The sequence below is a fragment of the Mobula hypostoma genome, chromosome 16 (assembly GCF_963921235.1).
Source record: "Mobula hypostoma chromosome 16, sMobHyp1.1, whole genome shotgun sequence".
Classification (NCBI taxonomy): domain Eukaryota; kingdom Metazoa; phylum Chordata; class Chondrichthyes; order Myliobatiformes; family Myliobatidae; genus Mobula; species Mobula hypostoma.
Genome location: NC_086112.1, coordinates 49,887,342 through 49,912,950, shown reverse-complemented (window position 1 = coordinate 49,912,950; position 25,609 = coordinate 49,887,342). Strand labels below are relative to the sequence as shown.

Genomic DNA, 25,609 nt, shown 5'->3' with positions numbered 1-25,609 from the left:
GGGATTACGTTGAGTTGGTGGGAAGGGCCGTGTTCAGGGATTTAAGTGGATCTGAGTGAATATACCACAGCTGCCCTGAACTTTATAAAGATAGTTGCAGACGAGTGTGTCCTCACAAAATCATTCAGTCTTTCTCCAACCAAGAACCCTGGAGGAACCATGAGATCCACAATCTGCTGAGGGCCAGATAAGTGGCGTTCAGGTCTGGCGACCAAGAAAGATACAAGAGGCCCAGGTACGATTTCCGGAAAGCCAGCTTGTGTGTGAATTGCAATTTTGGACCAAAGTTGAATTATTGAATGAAGCTCAACAACTGTGGCAGGGCTTGAATGTGATTACCTCTCACAAAGTGAAACCAAGCAACATGGGTGACAACAAGACTTTGCTCCCAGGTGAGTTCAGAGGTATGTTTGCTTTCACCATCAAAACATAGAGGAACCTTCATGAACTCCCACAGCCCCCAATTACCCTGTGATTTCAGTCCATGAGGCCAATGTGAGAGCATCCTTCAGGAGAGTGAATCCACGAAAATCATCTGGCTCAGATGGAATACCTGTCTGAGTACGAAAGACCTGTGCTGCTGAGCTGCCTGGAGTGTTCACTGATATCTTTAACCTCTTGTTTCGGTAGTCCGTGGTACCCACCAGCTTCAACCAGGCTTCAGTTATACCAGTGTCTAAGAAGAATGTGGTAATCTGCCGCAATGATTATTGTCCAGTAGCATTTATGTTCACGGTAATGAAGTGCTTTGAGAGGTTGGTGATGGAACATACAGTGGCATGCAAAAGTTTGGGCACCCTGGTCAAAATTTCTGTTACTGTGAATCGCTAAGCGAGTAAAAGATGACCTGATTTCCAAAAGGCATAAAGTTAAACATAACGCATTCCTTTAATATTTTAAGCAAAATTACTTTTTTTTTCCATTTTTTACAGTTTCAAAATAACAAAAAAGGAAAAGGGCCCGAAGCAAAAGTTTGGGTACCCTGCATGGTCAGTACTTAGTAACACCCCCTTTGGCAAGTATCACAGCTTGTAAACGCTTTCTGTAGCCAGCTAAGAGACTTTCAATTCTTGTTTGGGGGATTTTCACCCATTCTTCCTTGCAAAAGTCTTCTAGTTCTGTGAGACTCTTGGACCGTCTTGCATGCACTGCTCTTTTGAGGTCTATCCACAGATTTTCGATGATGTTTAAGTCGGGGGACTGTGAGGGCCATGGCAAAACCTTCAGCTTGCCCCTCTTGAGGTAGTCCATTGTGGATTTTGAGGTGAATTTTGAGGATCATTATCCATTTGTAGAAGCCATCCTTTTAACCTTCAGCTTTTTTACAGATGGTGTGATGTTTGCTTCCAGAATTTGCTGGGGTATTTAATTGAATTCATTCTTCCCTCTACCAGTGAAATGTTCCCTGTGCCACCGGCTGCAACACAAGCCCAAAGTATGATCGATCCACCCTCGAGCTTAACAGTTGGAGATATGTTCTTTTCATGAAATTCTGCACCATTTTTTCTCTAAACATACTTTGCTCATTGCAGCCAAAAGGTTCTATTTTAACTTCATCAGTCCACAGGAATTGTTTCCAAAATGCATCAGGCTTGTTTAGATGTTCCTTTCCAAACTTCTGATGCTGAATTTTGTGGTGAGGACGCAGAAAAGATTTTCTTCTGATGACTCTTCCATGAAGGTCATATTTGTGCAGGTGTCGCTGCAGAGTAGAACAGTGCACCACCACTCCAGAATCTGCTAAATTTTCCTGAAGGTCTTTTGCAGTCAAATGGGGGTTTTGATTTGCCTTTGTAGCAATCCTATGAGCAGTTCTCTCGGAAAGTTTTCTTGGTGTGCCAGACCGCAACTTGACCTCCACCGTTACTGTTAACTGCCATTTCTTAATTACATTACGAACTGAGGAAATGGCTGCCTGAAAACACTTTGCTGTCTTCTTATAGCCTTCTCCTGCTTTGTGGGCATCATTTATTTTAATTTTCAGAGTGCTAGGCAGCTGCTTAGAACAAGCCATAGCCCTAACAAGCTAATTAAGGTCTGAGACCTTGGTAAAAGTTATCTGAGAGCTCAGATCTCTTGGAGTGCTCAAACTTTTGCATGGTGCTCCTTTCCTTTTTTTCGCTCTAAAATTGTATAAAACAAAAATAATACACTAATCTTGCTTAAAATGTTGAAAAGAATGTTTTATCTTTAACTTCATGACTTTTGGAGATCAGTTCATCTTCTACTCACTTAACTGTTCACAGTAACAGAAATTTTGACCAAGGGTGCCCAAACTTTTGCATGCCACTGTATCAAGGTTTAAGGTTCATTTTATTATCAATGTATAAACGCAGAATACGACTCTGAGATTCGTCTTCTCCCGATAGCCATAAAATACAGAAAAAACATGGAAATCGTTGACGTTGAAGCCCCCTTCCCGCTCAAAAAGAAAAAGAAACTAAACTCACAAACCCCAATCCCCTTAACTTTTCCCTTGCACAAAAATTAACAGATTGCCCACCTGGACACGGCAGCTAAAATGTCAAACTCCTAACCCTCAGGCTCCTCCCACATAAAAAACAGCGACAATAACATCAAACACCCAATCCCTCCCTCACCCCAAAAAGTAACATATCACCCCCCTGCCAATTGGCAACAAGAAAGAAAACACAGAAAAGCTGAACGAGACCAATATAAACTAGTTATATCACATATGTCTTGGAATTTCAAAAACATCCTCTATCAGCATCGATAAGAGCAACACTTTGAACTCAGTCCTTCTGTGGAGCCTTCATCCGCCGATAAGTGGCCTTCCATGGGGAATGCCCTGACATGGCCCCCCATGGGGAGTGCCCTGACATGGCCCCCCATGGGGAGTGCCCTGACATGGCCTTCTGTGAGGATCGATCTCCGGGCTGACCTGTTAAGAGTGACTGTCGACCCGGCCTCCTCTACATTCGCCTCAGTGTTTCAATTTTCCTTGACGTTTCGATAAGCGAGAAATGGAGTTGATCGTGCTCCCTGCCTCTGGTCTCCTGTTTGGGACAGCATGTGCTTGTCGCCCTCTCCCTGGAATTTTCTTGGAAACAGCAGGGTACTAGATCACTCGATTGAACTTCAAACTGTAAGTCACAGGCTCCAACAGTTTCCGGAAAACAATTATGATAAAAAGAGTAAGTAAAAGGTGGAGAACAGGTGAACTAATTGGCTATCTGGAAGATGTAGCCTGAGGAATTGTTGTTCACTGGCGCCATCTTGACCGAAAGAATCTACTCCTGCCTGAGAAGTGATTTGGATCCATTCCAGTTGCCTGCTGTTATAACAGTTCCAGAGCAAGTGCCATTTAATTGGTTCTTCACTCAACCTTCGAGCATCTGGATACTAAAGATGCATATATCAGATTGCTCTTTATTGACTACAGCTCCACATTCAATACTCCCATCCCCTCAAAACTAATCATGAGCTTCAAGACCTTTGACAGTACCTCCTTGTGCAACTGAATCCTTGATTTCCTCATTTGCAGACCCCGGTCAGTTTTTGGATTGGCAATGACATCTCTCCAATTTCCATCAGCACAGGTGCACTACAAGGCTGTGTGCTTAGTCCCTTGTTCTACTCACTTTATACATGACTATGAAACTAAGCGTAGCTCCAAAGTTATAATTAAGTTTGCTCATGACACCACTGTCATTGGTTGAATCAAAGGTGGTGACGAATCAGCATATAGGAGGGAGACTGAAGATCTGGCTGAATGGAGTGCCAAAACAAACACCTCTCATGCAATGTCCTCGAGACCAAGGAACTGATCATTGACTTTAAGAGGAGGAAACCTTGGCGGGGTGGGGGGTGTGGAGGTCCATGAGCAGTCCTTATTGGGGAATCAGAAGTGGTAAGGGTCAGCAACTGGCTACATTACTGTCTAGTTTTGGTTGTGGGGGGGGGGGTTGCTACTGCATAAAATAGAAATAAGCTGCAGAGAGTTGTAAACTTAGTCAGCTCCATCTGAGCACTAGCCTCTGTAGTATCCAGGACATCTTCAAGGAGCAATGCCTTAGAAAGGTGATGGCCATCATTAAGGACCCCTATCACTCAGATCATGCTTTGTTCTCATTGTCACCATCAGGAAGGCAATACAGAAGCGTGAAGGCACACACTCAATGATTCATGGACAGCTTCTTCCCCTCTGCCATCTGATTTCTGAGATCTCTGAATGGGCATTAAACTCATTAACACTACCTCGCATCTTTTATATTTCTATTTTTGCACTACTTATTTAATTTAACCAATATAATTATGTTAAAGTGTCATTATATGTATAGTATATTAAAGTACCATTACAAAGAAAGCATGCCAGTGCTTCTACTTTAGAAGTTTGTGCGGATTCGGCATGACATCTAAAACTTTGACAAATGTCTATAGATGAGTGGTGGAGAGTATATTGACGGGCTGTATCATAGACTGGTATGGAAACACCAATGCCCTTGAATGGAAAATCCTACAAAAAGTAGTGGGTACGGCCCAGTCCATCACGGATAAAGCCCTCCCCACCTTTCAGCACAAATACATGGAGTGCTGTTGCGGGAAAACAGTATCCGTCATCACGGACCCCCCACCATCCAGGCCATGCTCTCTTCTTGCTACTGCCATTAAGAAGAAGCTACAGGAGCCTCTGAACCCACACCACCAGGTTCAGTAACAGTTATTATCCCTCAACCATCAAACTCTTAAACCAGAGGAGACAATTTCACTGAACCTTACTGGCTCCATCTCTGTTTCCATAACCCATGGGCTTGCTTTCAAGGACTTTTCATGATATTTATTGCTTATTTATTTATTATTATTATTATTATTACTTTTTTTCTTTTGTATTGGCACAATTTGTTGTCTTTTGCACATTGCTTGTTTGTCGTGTTGGGTGCAGTCTTCCATTGATTCTATTATGTTTCTTGGATTTACTGTGTATGCCTGCAAGAAAACAAATCTCAGGGCTGTATATGGTGATATATATGTAGTTTGATCATAAATTTACTTTGAATTTTGACTCCTTTGTAAGAAAAAATAATAGATAACAACTATCAGTTTCCTCAAACCGTATGATTCCCAATATCCATTCAGAATTGCAGTCATCCAATCACTAACACCCACACGTACTCAGTGGCTACTGTTATGTGTCCACAGTTTCATTTTCCTGGGAGTCCATAGTTTCTTTTACTGTGGGCATCACGTGTTCCCATTTTCATTATACTTCGAATCCACAGTTTCGTTTCTGTGAATGTTACCTTATAACGTATGCCGACGGTATAAAAGAAATGTGGACATTTTGCTGAGAAGGGAGTCGAAGGAAAGAGAGAAAGAGTGAAGACTGCACTTCGAGCTATCCGGCAACAGCTCACGATTGAGAAGGGTAAAGCCTAATGCTTACCCATACCCAAAGGATTGGGTTAATCAGCGGCACACTGTGCATTGTGGAGATGTGTCTGTCCTTCGTATGATCCGTGGGTGTGGATTTCGTGACAGTCACTTTGTGAAATTGCTCTTCATGGACTTCAACACAGTATCCCTCGGCTGGGATTTTGGTAACCGTTTCTTCGTTCGCTAGCCGTGGAATCTTTGGAATTCATCGTGAGATCGTGAGCGCCTCGTCGCTTCACTGTGAATCCACAAGTTTCTCCTCTCACCTATTTCGTGAATTACTGGGACTCTCTGAACTGCCACTTTACGACTGTGCTTGAGTAAGATTCGTTAAGAACAGGTTCTAAGTTTGACTGTAAGGGAGTTATAGACACATAACACTGTTAACTTCTGTTTTAGAAAGTAGTTTATTTAATTTTCTATATTTTTGAGTAGATGTAAATAAATATAGTGGTTTTAATATTGAAACTCGACTCAATTTGTCATCTCTTGCTGCTGGTACGTTACGAAGTCGTAACACTACTCTGTTCAGTATAGTAGTGGAACATGGTGCTGTCTTCTGCTGTTGTAGCCCATGCACTTCAAGTTCGATGTGTTGTGTGTTCAGAGATGCTGTTCTGCACACCACAGTTATAATGCATAGTTATTTGAGGTAATGTTGCCTTCCTGTTAGCTTGAACCAGTCTGGCCATTCTCCTCTGACCTCTCATTAACAAAGTGCTTTCACTCACAGAACTGCTGCTCACTGGATTTTTTTTGTTTTTCGCATCATGCTTTGTAAACTTTAGAGACTGTTGTGTGTGAAAATCCCAGGAGGTAAGCAGTTTCTGAGATTCTCAAACCACCCTGCCTGGCAACAATTATTCCACAGGCAAAGTCACTTAGACCACTTCTATTTCCCATTCTGATGTTTGGTCTGAACAACATCTAAACCTCCTGACAATGTCTCCATGCTTTAATGCATTGAGTTTCTGCCAGATGATTGGCAGATTAGATACTTGCATTAATGAGCAGGTGTACTGAATAAACTGGCCACTGGCTGTATGCCATACAGTTTGTTGTTTTGTGGCAGTAGTATTGTGCAAGACATAAAGATTACTAAGTTGCAAAATAAATAGTGGAAAAAGCAGCAATATGAAATGTTTTTGATGAGCCATTCAGAAATCTAATGGCAGAGCGCAAGAAGCTGTTTTTAAAACATTGAGTGGGGTCATCATGTTCTATATATCCTCCCTGATGGTAGTTGTTTGAATTGGGCATGTTCCAGATGGTGAAGATCTTTAATGATGTTTGCTGCTTTCTTGAGACACAACCTCTTGAAGATGCCCTCTGGTGGGAATTAGCTGAGTCTCCCACCCTTTGCAGCCTCATGTGCATCAACCAGTAAGAATGCCGTCCGTCATTCATCTATAGAAAATTGCAACAGTCTTTTGTGACATACCAAGTCATCCCAGTTTCCTAATGAGGTTGCGAAAACACTTCACCCGTCATCTTGGGGCACCTCAAGGCTTCAAGTCCCATCTGCAGATGGATCACAACCTTCCTCTGACAGGAGGCAGCAAGTGAGATTAGGCAAGCACATCTCCACATCTTGCTCAATCAGCACTGACGCATCACAGCGGTGTGTCTCACCCCTTTCCTATTTTCTCTGTACACCAATGAATGTGTCTCCAGTGAACCGTCAAGTTCAAGTTTAATCATCATTCAACCATACATGAATACCCATAAATGCAGCAGAATGAAGCAGTGTTCCTCTGGGGCCAAGGTGCAAAACACTGTAGCAACAGTTATACACAGTACAAGGTACAAGTAGCACATGTAAGATAGCAAGTAAACATACAGTTATACCAAAAAGTATATATAGCCCAAGTCCCTGAGTGACATGTCCTGTAAATAGATGGTGCATGGGTGTTTTCTGTAAGAACAAGCAGTTCTCAGCAGTCTGCAGATGAATGTATGCACACTCCCACGCAATCCAGCTTGGCTTCAACTGAGCAAACACTGGATGGCAGCACCAATGGGTGGGGCAACTCCCAACCCAGCATGGACGCTATGCTACACCACTTCCGGCATCTCCTCTCTTGCACTGCTGTAAAGGGCAAGCCCATTGCTTGAGGCCTAGTCCTTGCTACACTAGGCCACACAGCTCCCCTGTCATACGTCATGTCAATAAGTGGACTTGGTGTAGTTAACACTCCCAGTGTCCAACAGGGTCTTGCAATCACAAGCGAAATGTCTGAGACAATCACGTGCTGTTATACTGCCCACTGCTTTTGTGCACTGGCACCAATGCCTCTCTTAGCAGGCAGCAATACGGTTCGCACCATGTCCAGCTTGTCCACCAATGAGCAGCTCACTGACGGGGTAGACCTGCAATGCTTGAAGTTCTCAGTGTCTAGCATTCACTTGCAGTTGTAAAAAAAGATGTTTAAAAAAGACAAAAACACCTTTGGTTGCCTGAGAGACCGCTGCTTCTGAACACACCACCATCTTGTACTGAAGGTAGATTCCAGGGTAGGCAGTATCGACAATGATATTTCCTGCCTGCTTCTTTGTCCTGAACACATACAAGTCCTGCAGTGATTATTTATCAATGAACTTTTTAGATTATCTGACAATTCACTGTAGTTTTGTATATTGTAAGAGAATGCTGCACCAAACCAGGCAGTAATGACTGATGTGAAAGTATATAAACTTCATCAGTTAAACTAATAAAATTTGTGGATGACACCACTGACATTGGACTAATCACCAGTGGTGATGAATCCAAGAATCACTAGAAAGTTAGCAAGCTAGTCTCTTGGTGTAGTCACAGTAACTTGGAGTGGAATTTCCTTAACTGTGGAGATGCATGTTGACTTCAGGAGAAATATGTCTCGATTCAACCCACTCATCATCAACAACTGTACAGTTAGCACCACTTCAACATTATGGTTCCTTGGCATCATTATCTTGCAGGACCTTGGGTGGAGAACCATATCTCCTTCATTAACAAAAAGGCTCGGCAGAGAATGTACTTCTTTCAGCAGTTGGTAAAATCCCATCTTCCCCAGAACATACCTAGTGCAATTCTACACTACCATCACAGAGAACACCCTCACATCAGTCTTTGCTGTCTAGTTTGGAGCAGTATTCTCTCACAATATATGAAAACTACAGTGATCTGTCAGGTCAGCTGAAAAGTTTATTGGCTGTAGTCTACCATCACTGCATGACTAGAGTGCATCCAGAACAAAGAAGCAGGCAGGAAAAAAAATCATTGTTGACACTACCCATCCTGGAAACTCCTTTTTCCAGAAACTCCATTCTGGAAAGTGCTGTTGGGTTATTAAAACAAAAACTTCACGCTATCTCAAAAGTTTCTTCCTCCAGGCAGTTAATCTATTCAACCATTCTAGTTGGCCACTCCAACCCCTGCTATCAGTTTTCACTGCACTGCACTGTCAACGCTTTAATCTATTATAATATTATAATGCTGTTTACATCGTAAATAAATGCTGGTGTTTACCTATGCACATTTTATTCTATTTCTGTACTTTAACCACTAAGTTTATTTTTTTTATGTATAATTCTTTATTCTTATCATTCAGTGTTGTTTATTGTTACTTGTTGCACCAACACACCACAGCAAATTCCTAATACATGTAAATGTATGTGGCAAATAAAGTTGTTCCATGATGAGGTAGAGTCACTGGTGTGTCATTGTGATTGCATTAATGTGTTGGGCCCAGGATAGATCCTCTTGAGTTGTTGATGTCCAGGAACTTTGAGCTGCTCACCCTTTCACTATTGACCCCTCAATGAGGACTGGTGTGTATTCTCCTGACTTCCCCTTTCTGAAGTTGAGAATTAATTCAGTGGTCATGCTGATGTTGAGCGCCTAGTTGTTGTTGCAACAACATTTAACCAGCCCGCTAGTCAGCCAGTTTCTGTGTTTATGGTAACTCTTTTCGCCAAGTAAGTATTTTGCTAAAGATGTCTAAAAATTTTATTCTGTTGATGAAATTAGTCATCTGAATTTTTCCAGTGATATTGAAAAAATGGAATTCGATTAGCTTTAGTTGACACATGTACTATGAAACATGCAGTGATATTTGTCATTTGCTTTAATGACCAACATAGTCCAAGGATGTGCAGCAGGCAGCGCACAATTGTCCCTGTGATTTCAGAGCCAACATAGCATACCCATAACAAACAAAACCCAATCCTAACCTGTACATCTTTGGAATGGGGGAGGAGACCCATGCAGTCACAGGGAGAATGTGGAAATTCCTTACAGATTGCAGTGGGAATTGAACCCCAATCAGTCATTGCTGGTACTGTAAAGTGTTGCGCTAACTGCTACACTACCATGCCACCCTAGTGTGATAAAATATGGCAGTTTATTTGCAGCAACGCTTTTGAGGTTCTTGTACCCCTGTCCATGTAAAACCTACCATGGTTGGTCCCAAAGTCACACTTGTCTTCATTAAATTCCATCTATCATTTTTCAGTCCATTTTTCCAGCTGGTCCAGATCCTGCTGCAAGCTTTGATAGTCTTTCTCAGGGTCCACTACTCCCCCAATCTTGGTGTCATCCGCAAATTTGCTGATCCAGTTAACCACATTATCATTCAAAGCATTAATATAGATGACAAACGACAACGGACCCAGCATCAATCCTTGTGGTTTTCGACTAGTCACAGTCCTCCAGTCAGAAAGGCAACCCACTCTCCACTCTCCAGCTTTGCCTACAAAGTCATCATCTAATTCAGTTTTCTACCTTACCTTGAATCCCAAGCAACTGAACCTTCTAGACCAGCCCAACCTCCCATGGGGGGATTGTTGCTTGCTTATGCGCAGAAGGGAGGGGAGCTGGGGGGATACTTTGGGGTTCTAACATTTAACCGTCGTCCATTCTTTGGGGGCACTCCTCTGTTTTCGTGGATGGTTGCGAAGAAAAAGCATTTCAGGATGTATCTTATATGCATTTCTCTGACATTAAATGTACCTTTGAAACCTTTGAAGCCATGTGGGACCATAGTGAAGTCCATGTAGACAACATCTACTGCCTTGCCTTTATCAACTTCCTGGTAACTTCTTCAAAAAAAACTCTTAAGGTTGGTTGGACATGATCTACAATGCAAAAAAAAATGCTGACTATCCCTAATCAATCCCTGTATGTCCAAATACTCATATATCTGGTCCCCTAGAATAGCTCCCAAAATCTTTCCCACTACTGATGTCAGGTGCACTGGTCTATAACTTCCTGGTTTATTCTTAGAGCCTTTCTTAAACAACGGAACAACATTAGCTATCCTCCAATCCTCTGGTACCTCACTTGTTGCTAAGGATGATTTAAATATCTCTGCTAGGGCCACAACAATTTCTGCACTTGTCTCCCACAGGGACTGAGGGAACACCTTGTTAGGCCCTGGGGATTTGTCCACCCTCATTTGTCTCAGCAAACACCTTCTCTGCTGTAATCTGTACAGGGCTCATGACCTCACTGCTGCTTTGCTTCACTTCTGTAGACTCTGTGTCGATGGAGCTGCCAGTCCTGCCCCTCCAACAATGAAGTCTCACTAATGGCTGCAATATCATAATTCCAAGTATTGATCCATGCCCTGAGCTCATCTGCCTTTTCTACAATACTTGCTGCATTGAAATATATGCAGCTGAGACCATAGTCACACCATGCTCAACCTTTTACTTCCTGAATTTGTCTGAGGTCTTAATAACATATGTTTCTACCATCACCAATCACTCCACTGTCTGTTCTGGTAATCTGGTTCCCATTCTCCTGCAACTCGAGTTTAAACATGACCCCCCCCCCCCCCGTAGTACTAGCAAACTTTCCCACTAGGATATTAGTCCCCCTCTAGGTGCAAGCTGCCTTTTCTGTACAGGTCCTACGTTCCCTAGAAGAGAGCCCAATAATCCAAAAATCTGCAGCCCTCCCTCCCACACCAACTCCTTAGCCATGTATTAAACTGTATGATCTTCCTATTTCTGACTTCACTAGCTTGTGACATAGGTAGCAATCCTGAGATCACAACGGTGGAGTCCTGTCCTTTAACATGGCTCCTAACTCCCTGACTCACTTTGTAGAACCTTGTCCCTTTTCTTATCTATGGCATTGGTACCTATATGGACTGTGACTTCTGGCTGCTCACCCTCCCACTTAAGAATGTCTCAGACTCTGGCACTAGGAGGCATCTGGGAGTTTTGTTTTTGTCCCCAGAACCTCCTTTCTCTTCCCCTAACTAACAAATCCACTATCATGACAGCTCGACAAGTCACGTCTTCTCTCCACTTCTGACCCACAGAGCCAGACTCACTGCTGGAGACCTGACCACAGTAACTTTCCTCTACTAGGTCATTACCCCCAACAGTATCCAAAGTGGTATTGCAGGGGATGGTCACAGGGGTACTCTGCACTGGCTGTTTAACCCTTTTCACCCCCCTGACTGTCACCCAGTTTCCTGTGTCCTGCACCTTGGGTGTTATTACCTCTCTATATGTCCTGCCTATCACCCCCTCAGCCTCCCAAATGATCCAGAGTTCATCTAGTTCCAGCTTCAATTCATTAACACAGTCTGTTAGAAGCTGTAGCTGTATGCACTTCTTGCAGGTGAAGTCATCAGGGACTTGACATCCTGCAAGAGGAGTATCTAGCTATCTTGCCTGGCATCTCCACTGCTCTAAATGTGCAATAATGTATTTTAACTGTGCAATTATAAAGGAGAAAACAATAAATAAACTGGAAAAAAATCTACCTACAGCTTTTCTCCTTCTCTCACTCAAGCCTCAAATCTCCATTCTAACACTGTTCACTCCAACAAAAGCCGCTCCACTTGCCCCTGTCTTATTTTTGTTTGGCCTTGCTAATGAATCCTGATATCTGACTGGCTGCTGTTCCAATACCAAAACTCCCACAAAGCGCTGCTTTTGATTGCACACTGACCAACTGGTGTGAGTCATTTCTCTTGTTCCCAATCTCTGATTGGCTGGGACTGAACATGTTATGGATGAGGGGTTTGGCAAGGTTAGGGGGGAAAAAAAAGGGTATTTTAAGATTGAGAACCTGATTTAGAATATTGAGCGCAGAGCTGAAGACTGAATGTGACATAGATATGGCCAGTTAAATTTTGAATCAGCTGAGTTTTATAGGGTTGGGTGGGTGGCTGTACAGTAGTTGAATTTGTCAGATGTAAGGGAGAGAAATAGTCAATAGCTAGGGAAAATGTATGAAATGCTGCAAAATCTAAAATAGAAGCAGAAAATGCTAGAAATGTTCAGCAGGTTAGGCTGCATGTGTGAGAAGAGATCAAGAACTCAAACCTGATGTAAATCTTCTATTCCATTCATAGGATTTCAGTTATTTCCTGTTACTGAGTTTGAGTTTATTGGCACATGGTACATTATAGAATAACAACGTAACTTTCATAGTCTTTCACATTATTCCATTATTGAAGGAGGGTTGAAAGATACTAATTAGAGCTTATGACATTATTTAGCTCCATACATTGGTGTGTGTCTCAGTTGCACAGCACAGAAGCGCAGCTGGTAGAGCCACCGCCTCACCCAGTTTCAATCCTGACCTTGGGTGCTGGCTGTGTGGAGTTTGCAGACTCTCCCTGTGACAGTGTGGGTTTGCTCTGAGTGCTCTGGTTTCCTCCCATCTTCCAAAGATGTGCAGGTTGGTAGCTTAATTGGGCACTGTATTTTGACCGAGTGTGTCAGTGAAGGGTAGAATCCAGGGGGATGCAATGAAAATAAAACTGGAATTATTGTAGGATTAATGTATTTGGGTAGTTGCTGGTTGTTGTGAATGTTGAGAGCCGAAGGGCCCGTTTCTTACGGATCTCCTCATGATTTTATGATTCCATATTCTGGAGACAAGTTTACTTTGATTCATGCAAACTATGTAGTCCTTCTGCCTTTTTAAAAATCCAGTATCTCTGCACAGCTATCCTTAATTGCAAATTAACTTCATTCTTATTTTGTTAATGTAATGTTTTCTGATTTCACAAATTCCCCTTTAATTTCCCTATTTAATTTTTATTATTTCTCTTAACTAGCATTAGGGATTTAGTTTAATATTTTACTTTAGTTTATGAATTTACAAAAATTATAGAAGATGGCAGATTAATTTCATTTTTTTATATTTTAACAGGAATTGTTGTACTTGGAATAAATAGACCACAGTCCAAAAATGCAATCAGCAGAAAACTTGTGGACATGGTAAGCACTTGCATTTGTATATTATTGGAAGGGCAAGGAACAACTAGGAAAAGTCCGTTGGTCATTTATCTATTGGTTATTTATTATTGGGCATCATTAGAAAGTGGTATTTGCTGTTTTCAAGTCTCTTCACCACCCCCCCACCCCCCAAGTGACTACTAAACAGATAATGGTGGTACTCTCTTTAGAAAGGTGATGGGACAAATGTAGATAGTTACAAATTAATTTCTGAGAAGAAAGGGAAAAAGGAAATCCCCAAATCTGAAATACAAAGAACACTTAAATTTGGTTTGAAACCAGACATGCAGCGCAACCTTTGTCCAATTCTTTGAAGAAGTAAGGAAGTCTGGTAGTTGCAGATTATTGGACGGTCAAATGGCTTTGAAGTAGTGGATTAATAATTCATGACTGGACTGGACTGGACTGGACTGAATATGTTTATTCAGGCTATGTAACAAGCTGAAGAACAAGGTAATGTTGCCAATTGAACAAAATGAAGAATGTTACAATTAAATGTTTTTTTCTGAGATTGATGGAAATTGAGAAATTGTTTTTTTAAGTTGTTTATTTTGCCATTTATATGAATAATTTACAATTGGAAACAGATAAACAATTTGAAAGTTTGCACATGCTATCAAATGGGTGGACTTACTTAATTCTGAGAAGGCTGCAAAAATATATGGCATAAATATTTGTCCGGTATAGGCATGTAAATCGCATGTTAATTATTATACAGATAAACATCCAATGTTGCAGTTTAGTATGAGAAATGATAATTTTCATTGTGGGTAGAGGAAGAGAAGGATCTAGTAGGTGAAAGATTAAAGGTGCACATATTCAGAAATCATTGAAGTACCATTGACTCAGGGATAATGTTTCCTTATTGCTTTACTAAAACTGGGGAGTATGAAAGTAACTGAAGTGGTTCGAAAGTTTCATGCTAGTTGGAGCAGTTGAGATATAGATGACTAACGCAAAGCTGAGTAAATATGTTAGAAAGAAATCAAAGAATAAGCTGGTGAAGTGGAAGCATGTTCATGAGTGAGCTAAGCATGGGCATACAACTATATTGGTTTGACATTGTTCCTCGGTATCTTTGATTTTGTACATTACTGTGTTTTCTCTTATTTAGATGGCAGCAGCAATAGAAGAAGTGAAACACGATAATAATGTTCGAACTGTTATATTGCGCAGTGAGGTACCAGGCATATTTTGTGCAGGTTTGTCATCAGCATTAGCTCTCAAATAACATGCCTCTATACGAGAACCATTTCGTTAAGTCTTTCTAAATGACTATAAAATTATTTAGCATTATTGCTTGCTTGATTTGTAATGCATAAGAGCATAAATGTCATTTTTATTTTTAATATTTAATTTTAAAGTATGGTTGAAAAAAAATGTTTAATAACAGCTTTTTCAGTTGATAGTGAAATCCTGTAATAAACAATTCAGAGTTCTTTTGGATACAAGGTAATATCAGGTGATGAAGTTTTCGATTATTTATTTGGACCTGGGAGACAAAGCTGCCTTGCTAGCCAAGATACTTGAAAAATTACAGGGATGTTGTCACACAAATTTAACACTACAGAAAGAAATATTGGGACTGGTGACCAAAATCTGATGAAGAAAAAATTTTAAGGATTTGAATAACAAATCAAAGGAAGCTGGTGATGTATATGGAGAGAAATACGAGACTTGCGGCATACATAGCTGCCATTAATGGATCAAAGCAAATTAAGGTTAGGAAAAGATACAGAAGTAGGGATAGGCGATACAGGTAAACTGTGACTTCTGTTATTTGTGATTACATCTGATTTTCATTATTAGAATGTTTCATATTTTGGAATTTCTGAGAACAAATTTTGAGGAGAGTATTGCAATTTGGAGAATTTGCTTAGACAGGTAATTTACAACTCTTTTCTGGGATAACTACCACAGGTGTTTCAAAATAATTAACAGTTCAGATTTGTATTTGGGTACTTAGGACTTGGGTAGATACTAAAGTTCTGCTGTCTGCTCCTGTGAACTACTGGCACTGGAACATTTGCATTGCGCCAGTGGGTAATTCATGGAATCTATTGCGATGGTGAACACTTCCTTGGTTTCTCTGTTCTGACATTCTAAGATCTATATACTGAGACTGCAGCAGATTAGACCTGCTGCAAATAAAGCAGCCTCATTGAAATTAAAGGAAAGAAATAGCTGTCAAAAGAACAATAATTAGATGGTTTTATTTTATGTAATTGGTTCTATATGGCAGAACAGCTTTATGACGTGCTTCACCCTTAAATAAAATGATGGCAAGTTGTCATTTATCATTCTTTTTCACCCAGAGAAGTTTATTTTTTTCCCCGCTTTTGTAGTGGTCTGTAATAACTTTTTATGATAAAGGTTGCTTTATATTTAATGGACTAAAATATGAAAGTGGATCAAAACTTTAATACATGGTTGATTATCATGCTGTTTTGTCAATTCTTAACCAAATTGAATGGTGTGGTGCTGTCTATTTATAGAACTTTTCCCGTACTAACTTCACATTTTGGACTGTTGTAACTTATAATTTGACCTTTCAGTGTCTCTTCAAAAATTGCCTTTGTGACAGCAAAATTAAAGACTGGAAACATTAAAGGAGATTTTGTTAATGCAGATTTTCAGGACTTGAATTGTTCTGTGAGAAACATAACCAATCGTATTCCCCTCTTGCTGAACTGTCCCATTATTTTCCTTTCTTCACATTTTGTCAACTTTTGTTTCTCACCTCATTCTGTTCTCTCTTTAATCTTCTCTTCTTCCCTCTAACCATTGCCTTGTTGCTCAATTGAAACCAAGCACTCTATTAGGATAATTAAAAAAAATTAAGCTAGTGCAAAATTATTTGTAAGTAACATTCTCAAAATGCTGGAGGAACTTAGCGAATCAGGCAGCATCTATAGAGGGGAATAAACAGTCAATGCTTTGGGAAGAGATCATCAGGACTGGACAGGAACAGGGTAAAAGTCAGAATAATATGGTGGCGGAGGGGGAGTGAAGTAAAATGCTGGGAGGAATAAGTAGAAAGGGTAAAGGGTTGAAGATGAAGAATTGGGAGACGACTATGGACCAAGAAGAAAGGAAAAGAGGAGGGAAACCAGAACTTGTTTTCCTCTTTGTCAACTAAATATTTACCCTTTCATCCCTGTTAAGATATTTGATTCTGCACTTGCTAAGACCTGATGGAAGATCTAAGTATGTGGGGAGTCCAGCCCCACTGGGCCCTGCTCTGGCAGCATAAACTGAATTTACCAGTATGTCCTGGAGTTGAGTATTTTATTTGTTTCTGTGCAGTACTCTGGAACTGTGAGTTTCACCTTCTGGATGCCAGTGGTTCCAGTCATAACCTTTTAGCAAAAATTAAACAAGATATAACTCAATAACTGGTTGCATTGGTTTCATAACTGTAGCACTAAGGCAGTACTGCAATTGACAGTGAAAACGTGGCTTAACATTTGGTCCGCTCCACAGAAGGGCTGAGTGAAATTATTATTTCAGTTGTTCATATTTGTTATGCATTTATTGTTGTCCTGTCCACCCATCTCTTCAGCCTGAGCAAAAGTATTTGGGTAAACACCCCAATTTTTTGATGGTCGCCTTTCTTTTTTTAAAAAAAAGCCATCAGTCTCTGAAGCTTTATGTATGCCTTTTGCATTTTAACTGTTGTTATTCAGGAGAAACCTGTTCTCCAACTTCTAGTGAATAGTTTCTTTGGTGATTTTGTTTGTAATATTTCTCTAATATACATTGTTCATTGCCATTGGCTGTGCAGTTTTCTTCTACAAGTTCTCTTCTTTAAGCAAAAAGTACTGTCCTGGTATTATCTATTTCTAGTTAATACTATTTGGGCTTCCTAATACTGCACAATTCTTCTGTAACATTTTAAGATTTAGGAACACAGGATCAAGTTTGTTTCTAATAGTGCAGTACAGTAAAACTCCAATAATCAGCTCCCTGAATATTCTGAAATCCTGGTGTTTTGGCATATGGCTTATAATGTGTGTACTCCACTCTATGTAACAAGGATTGCAATTCCCATGTAGCTGGGCTTGGGGTTCTTGCGCTTCCTTTAAACTCGCCGGGACCTTCTTTGCATTCTTGAATGAAAGTCACCAGGTTCTGTTTCCTGCATTCCCTTGAAAATTAACAGATTTGCTGGGGAAGTGATTTTATTTGGGGGAAGAAAGTGAATTAAAGGTATGAAAGAAGAAAGTATGCATTTCATGTGAAAGGAGGGAGTGTTTTTTTCTTAACACAGTAGTTGATATCTGGAAACAACAGGAATTCTGCAGATGCTGGAAATTCAAGCAACATACATCAAAGTTGCTGGTGAACGCAGCAGGCCAGGCAGCATCTATAGGAAGAGGTGCAGTCGACGTTTCAGGCCGAGACCCTTCGTCAGGACTAACTGAAGGAAGAGTGAGTAATGGATTTGAAAGCTGGAGGGGGAGGGGGAGATGCAAAATGATAGGAGAAGACAGGAGGGGGAGGGATGGAGCCGAGAGCTGGACAGGTGATAGGCAGAAGGGGATACGAGAGGATCATGGGACAGGAGGTCCGGGAAGAAAGACGGGGGGGGGTGACCCAGAGGATGGGCAAGAGGTATATTCAGAGGGACAGAGGGAGAAAAAGGAGAGTGAGAGAAAGAATGTGTGCATTAAAAAGAGTAACAGATGGGGTACGAGGGGGAGGTGGGGCCTAGCGGAAGTTAGAGAAGTCAATGTTCATGCCATCAGGTTGGAGGCTACCCAGACGGAATATAAGGTGTTGTTCCTCCAACCTGAGTGTGGCTTCATCTTTACAGTAGAGGAGGCCGTGGATAGACATGTCAGAATGGGAATGGGATGTGGAATTAAAATGTGTGGCCACTGGGAGATCCTGCTTTCTCTGGCGGACAGAGCGTAGATGTTCAGCAAAGCGGTCTCCCAGTCTGCGTCAGGTCTCACCAATATATAAAAGGCCACATCGGGAGCACCGGACGCAGTATATCACCCCAGTCGACTCACAGGTGAAGTGATGCCTCACCTGGAAGGACTGTTTGGGGCCCTGAATGGTGGTAAGGGAGGAAGTGTAAGGGCATGTGTAGCACTTGTTCCGCTTACACGGATAAGTGCCAGGAGGGAGATCAGTGGGGAGGGATGGGGGGGACGAATGGACAAGGGAGTTGTGTAGGGAGCGATCCCTGCGGAATGCAGAGAGAGGCGGGGAGGGAAAGATATGCTTAGTGGTGGGATCCCGTTGGAGGTGGCGGAAGTTACGGAGTTGATATCTGGAACTCACTGCCACGTTACATCATGGAATTGGACACAATCAGTATGCTTAAAAGACTTTTAAACAGGCAGGGCAGAGACAGATATGAACCTAATAAGGTCACATGGAATTAGTGTATATGGACAAAACAGTTGTCATGATTGGGTCAAACAATCAATTCTGTGTTATCCAACTCTACTTGAGAAGTACATTGTAGTATTAATTGGAACATCCACAGTCTCAAAAATCTGCTAGTCTGCCACCTCCAGTCCCAAGGTCTGATGGATTAAACTCATTTGTTGACTGTCATGGACTTAGAAGCAATGGTGAAATGCAATTCTCAGAAGAATGAGTAATTTTATTACATATTATAGCATGGGTTCACTGAATACTGGAGAACTTACTGAACTTTACCAATGAGTAAAGTTTTATTTTAAAATTTATAACCAATGCTAAAATTCGTACTCATTTGAATTTTCAATTCAATATAAGCTTTGGCACATTACCACCATCTGTTCTTGTGAAAACGTTTGTAAGGGTTTTATTATTTTAAAAAAGAGCCTGTTATACATTTTGAATTTGTAATGAACAATGGCATTTTTTTCTGCAAATATTTATACAGCTGAAAATTGAGATACATTGAAAGTAGCAGAGGAAGCTCAACATTCAAAATAGTACATTGCTGATGCCCACAGCTTTTTGGATAATTTAATTAAGTTTCTTTCTATATGATCCTGCTGTTTATTCTGGTTAATTGTTATTATAGTGTACTCATTGTAATCAGAACTTTCCTAGGAAATCTGCAGAGAAGTGACAGCCAAGCTGTTTCCTGATTTAGTGAATTGATATTTGTAACAATGTGACAACACCAGTTAAGTAGCAATTTCCTGAAAACAACATTGCAGCAATAATGACAAATATTTTTTTTACAGTTTGAGCAACCTGCTTTAGAAAACATGGTTTTCTTCTAATTAGCATGATTTGGGAAAAAAACATTTTTAATAGCCTGATGATTAAGGGTATGATACTGTGCAATTGGGTCAGAGGAGTCTTGGGTTTCATCCCTGCTTTAGGTTTTGTTGATATTTAACTGAAATAGTAGCAGAATGATGCATTTGATCTGTCTTACCAATTCCTGCTCCTGATCTGGCTAATTATAAATCATCAAAATATCTTGACGATACTGTGTATTTACAGGTGATGTGTTGAAAGAGAAACAGTTAAAAGTCAGTGAAGTTGAATCAGAAATTAAAATGATCATGATAAAAGTAAATGTTAAAATCCAGTGATCCATATTTGATCCTGACCATGGATGTTATACTTGTGTACATTATCCTTGTGACTGCAGTGGTTTTCTGGGATTCTCCAATTTCATTTTACTTCCCTGTGATGTATTGGTAGTTACTGTTAGTATAGGTAGATGGCAAACGAATCAAAAGGGAGTGATAGCTATGTGAGAAAGAATTGGTTATAGTGAAATAAGATGAAAGGGATTAAACGCATCCTTCAGATGGAAGCAGGCATAGACTTGATGGGCTGCGTGGTCTTTGTAACAAGTAAGTTAAGATTGGGAGAAGTGGGGACGATGAGTGAAACAGACAAGGTTTATGGTAGGGGACAAAAGAAATTAACTCCCTTAAGGGATGAAAGTGCAAGATTGTGCAAAGATGATAACGGGGCTGAAATGGAAACAATATTCATGGATATCCAGAGGCATAGCATGATCCAATTGAATTATTAATCTCGGCCCTGATGAAGGGTCTTAGCCGGAAACGTCGACTGTACTCTTTTCTATAGATGCTGTCTGGCCATATGAGTTCTTTCAGCATTTTGTGTGCCTTAATGTTGATGTTGCGTTTGGAAAGTTGCAGTGTGTCCAATCAGAAAATAGCATCTGCACAAGGATCAGCTCCCTTGAAATTTTTTGACCTCTGCTTCCAAATTGTGCCAAAATTAAAGTGAGATAATAAATGATAAATTCAAACTACAGGTAAATAGCAGCTTGAATCATATTTGGGAGGAGAAATGATTGAATGCACACAGTTCATATAAATTGCATTTGGTCTACCTAGTGTAGATGAGATTATGGACAGTGAGTACAGAACACTAAATTAAGAGAAATACAAATAATTGCCTGATTGAATCTTGCGACCTTTGGGAGGAGTATAAAATATGACCATGAGCTTGGAGCGAACCTGCAAATCAAAGAGGGAATAGTTCCTTCAAAATGCTGAAAGAAGAGGATAGTATATGTTTAGTAGTGGCATTATGCTGAATAGTGCTAGGAATAGCAGAACATGATCAATATGAAAGCTGGAGGCTGAAAACAAAGGAAAAGTCTGTCATGGCCCTGGTGATAGAGGTGAAAGGTTGAAGGCAGAATTTGGAGAAATGGAACAGTTATTTGAGGACACTGTCAACCTCTACTCAATGGAGGATGGTATTTGGTGGAGGAAGTTAGAGTATGTATGCTACAGCCATGATAGAGGTGGAGGTAAGATTGTAGAGAGAGGTGCATTTTGATTAGAGAAAAATTATAGTAGTACTTTGAGAACATATTCCTGTGTCAGAGAGGTCATTCGGTAAGGCTATATGGGTAGAAAACAGTCAACAGTCATTGGTGCTTAGAAGAGTAAACATGTAGAGTAATGGCATTTCTCTTTTGGGATGACTGTATTGCTGAAGGTTGAGGCAGAATTTAAGATCCCCAAGAAAATTTTCTTTAAGTATAGTATAGATGGCAGAATTAGAGAGGGGCAACACTTGGCCAACCATTTGGAAGTAGCTAGATTGTCAGTGGAAGAGCACTTTGATAAAGTTAACGTCCAGAATTGGATCAAAATTCATTTTTGATGATGTTGGATGAGAATTGGCAGAAGTTAATTGGGATGGGCTATGGGAAGGTATAGGGATGTCTGGCCAGTGTAAGCATTTTAAAAGAAAAATGGCAAGTGTTCATAGCCAACATTTTTCTGTTGGAGTGAAGGGCAAGTCTGATAGGACTAGGGAGCCCTGGTTGATGAGGAATATTAAGACCCCATTCAGGAAAAACGGAGGCATATGTCATGTATAGGCAGCTGGAATTAAGTGAACTGAGATAAAGGATGTAGTAGTAAACTTAAGAAGGAAATCAATAGGACAAAAAGGCATGAAATGGAATTCTCCTTTATTTTTTCTGCCAAAGAGGTGCAAAAACTATTTTAAGAGCAAAAGGGTAGTAACTAGGAAGAGAAATTTGTAGTTGTTAATTTTGAAATATATCAATATCGTCATTAGAACTCCTAAAACTACAACCACATGAAATCAATAGTTGTGCCCCTTTTAATTTTTCTGTAACATTATGTTGAGATTTGGGGGCACATTTTCAAGAAAATTCATAACTATTTCTAAGCAGTTTGTTGATAGGAGAATATCAGTAACCTTTGATACAACCTCTGGACTGACTTTCAAGGACTCTTCTTCTCATGTTCTTGATTTTGATTGCTTATTTAGTATTGTTTTTTCTTTATTTGCACATTTTGTTGTGTTTTGCCCTCTGGTTGTCCGCCATGTTGGGTGTGGTCTTTCATTGTTTCTGTCATGGTTATTGGATTTGAGTATGTCTGTAAGAAAACTAATCTCAGTGTTGTATATGGCAACACGTGTACTTTGATAATAAATTTACTTTGAACTGTTATCTGCAGATTTATAATGACTCCTATACATGATAAATTCTTTGCAAAAAAATATAAATTGTCAAGGTATTATTTACAATGTCAAATTGGTCAACTTTCAATTACATTTTGCATGTTTATTTTTAATAATTGACTCAGTGGCCCAATCCTGCAAATTCCCAAAACTCTTGCACATGCAGCCAATAAATGGTATCAAGAACTTTTTCTTTAAGCATATAAGAAACAGAAGTCAAGAATACGCTATAAGACCTCTACTAAGTTTCCATAAACAGTTTTGTTTATGTGTGGAGCCATGGAAAAAATTGAATATCTCTCATCTGTATTTGCCATGGAGAAGCTCTTGAATACTAGGGAATTCAGTACTGATGTATAGAAAGATACTTATTTTATAAAAGAAGAGGTGCTGGCAGTTTTAAAGTGTAGAAGGGTGGATAAGTCCCTGGAGCCTGACCAAGTATACTTTACAACATTGTGTGAATTGGGTGAAATTGTTGGGGCTCCGAAAGAGACATTTGTATCATCATTAGTCACAGGTGAGGTACTCTGGGCAGACTGGAGGGCAGCTATGCTTTGCTATTTATTTAAGAGGGGAATGAAGTGACAAAAAGGGAGGTAATAGTCCAGTAGGAGAGGATATTGGACCATGGGAGAAAGAGAAGTAGAAAGGACACTTTCCAGTTTCTTGTACTCCAAAATTGCTGGTTCATCTAAAATTACAATAGAATCTTGATCAACCATTGAATAGCAGTTAGAATTTAACACTGACCAGTGCAGAATGAGTCATTATGAAAGTTTACACCAGGACTGGACTTGCACAGTTAAGGGAACAGAGAAAGAATTGGAATGTCAAATTACATCTGTGCAAGTTGTTGCTGAGACCATGCTTGGAATGTTGTCTGCAGTTCTGATTGCCTGGCTATAGGAAGGATATCATAAGGTTGGAAAGGATGCAGTAGCAATTCCTGAGCATGTTGCCAGTACTAGATACCTTGAATTATGAGAAGCTGGATAGGCTGTGGCTGTTTCTACTGGAAAGTAGGAGACCAACAGGGTGATCTTTAGAGGTTTATAATATCATGAGGGTCATGGATGAGGTGAATAGTCACCCTTTCCCAAGTAGGGGTGTCTAAAACTGGAAGGCTTAGATTAAGGTGAGAGGGGGAAGATTTAAAGAAGACCCAAGGACACAATTTTCCATAAAGTATGGTGGGTACATGGAACAATCTGCCAGAGGAAGTGATAGAGGCCAGTAGAGTTACAGCATTTAAAAGACATTTAGTTATGTTCATGGAATAGGAATGATTTAGAAGTAGGCAAATAGGACTAGCTCATGTAGGCACTTTGGCATGGATGACTTGGACCAAGGGCCTGTTTCCAAGCTGTATTACTGACTCTATGTACAGCATCTCATCCTTCATTGAGGTCAACAATTTTAGAATGATTCTACTTTCCTATTTGTCCTTGTGCAGTCTTGTCTTTTGTTTATTTTCTTGATCCAATGGTTGCCTCTAAATGCTTTGTACAAGTATCCCTTTGACCATTTAATCTGTCCTCTCTTCCACGCTGTTGTAGATTGTTTCTATCTCCACACCATTGTATTTTAACATTGTATATACTTGCCATTGGAGTCCAGCAAAAGTTTGCTGGGCTGATTCCTGAATGACAAGACTGTCATTTTGGCGTGAAATTAGATTGATTGGATCTGCATTCTTTTGCGTTTTGAAGAATGTGAGGGGATCTCATTGAAATATACAACATCCTTATAGAGCGTGATGAACTAAAGTTGGGGATTATTTCTTCTGGTGGAGAACTAGGTTCACAGTAGGTAAAGACATTTGGGACTTGGCGCAGCGTTGGAGTTAGTAGAGCTGCTGCCTCAAAGTGCCAGAGAGCTGTGTGTGCTTTTGACTATTCAGTCCTGATCTTGGGAACCTGTCTGTCTGAAGAGTTGCATGTTCTCTCTATGACTGATTCATCCCAAAGACAAGCATGCTTGTGGGTTAATTGGCTCTGGTGTATTGGTGAATTGTAAATTTTAGGGAGGGCTGATGAAAATGTGGGAAAAATTAAAAAAACTGAACTAATGTAGGACTAGTGTAAAATGAATGGTTGCTGGTCAGTATATTCCCAGTGGGCTGAGGGGCTTGTTTCTGTGGTGCATCTTTTTATGCTTGGGATGAACAGAAGTTTCTTCACTGGGAAGTGGGTGCACCTGTGCAATGTTTGCCACCTAAAATTATGGAAGTCTAATAGCTGAACTTTTTATGGAGATAGAGTTTCCTAGCCACAAGGAGTATGAAGAGAGAGTGGGAACGTGGTGTTGTAACAGAGGACCAGCAGTGATAGTGTTCAGTCATGGAAAATGTTTAAAAGCTTACCTTGTGCTTCTATTTCTAACCTTCCCTGTTCCAGTGAAAGGGCATTGCCCTGCCGGGTATCCCAGGTTTTCTGTTTTTATCATAGTTGTGCATCTGTTGTATTTAATTTTACTGTGCTGGCAAATAAATGGACGAATGTTTAAAAAAAAGAGCAGGGGTAATTCCACCTTGGATTTGCTGGTTCAGAGCCAACTGAGAAAACTCTGTAAGCGACAGTCATCATGTTGATGAAATACCAGGTGCTGAAACTTGTACTACTGAGAAATTTACTACCTGATTTTTAAATATCCTTCTTTTCAGCACTATGATTGAAGAGGCAACATCATTTAAGGCTCTTGGGCAAGAATTCTGATACACCTGGTTCCAGAATCCCCAGTGCTGCATTATTTTAATCACTGATATGTGTGCAGATGGAGTTCACTATGCATAAGGTCATTGACACAGGATAGTTGGTCCCATGAAATAGAAATTTGGAAATAATTCAGAAAACATGATAAATTTAACCTCCCAAGGATCCAAACACCTGCCTTATTTGTCTTTCACTTGTCTTGAGAGGTGTTTTCCTCATAGATAAAATTATATTAACATGCTTCCATTGTTTATGTTGAATATTGAATGAAGAGGAAATAGGCACATATGCCGAAAAGGCTGGAAGCG

The 25,609-nt window shown here is 40.4% G+C and overlaps 1 protein-coding gene across 2 annotated transcripts in view; it reads left to right on the top strand.

Moving 5' to 3' along the window:
- auh (AU RNA binding protein/enoyl-CoA hydratase) overlaps positions 1 to 25,609 on the top strand; it is a 205,217-nt gene that overhangs the window by 4,198 nt on the left and 175,410 nt on the right. For both annotated transcript variants that reach the window (XM_063068934.1, XM_063068933.1), the window contains exons 2-3: positions 13,553 to 13,620; positions 14,753 to 14,840. In XM_063068934.1, coding sequence (XP_062925004.1) covers positions 13,553 to 13,620; positions 14,753 to 14,840 — 156 coding nt within the window. The remainder of the gene's footprint in view (positions 1 to 13,552; positions 13,621 to 14,752; positions 14,841 to 25,609) is intronic.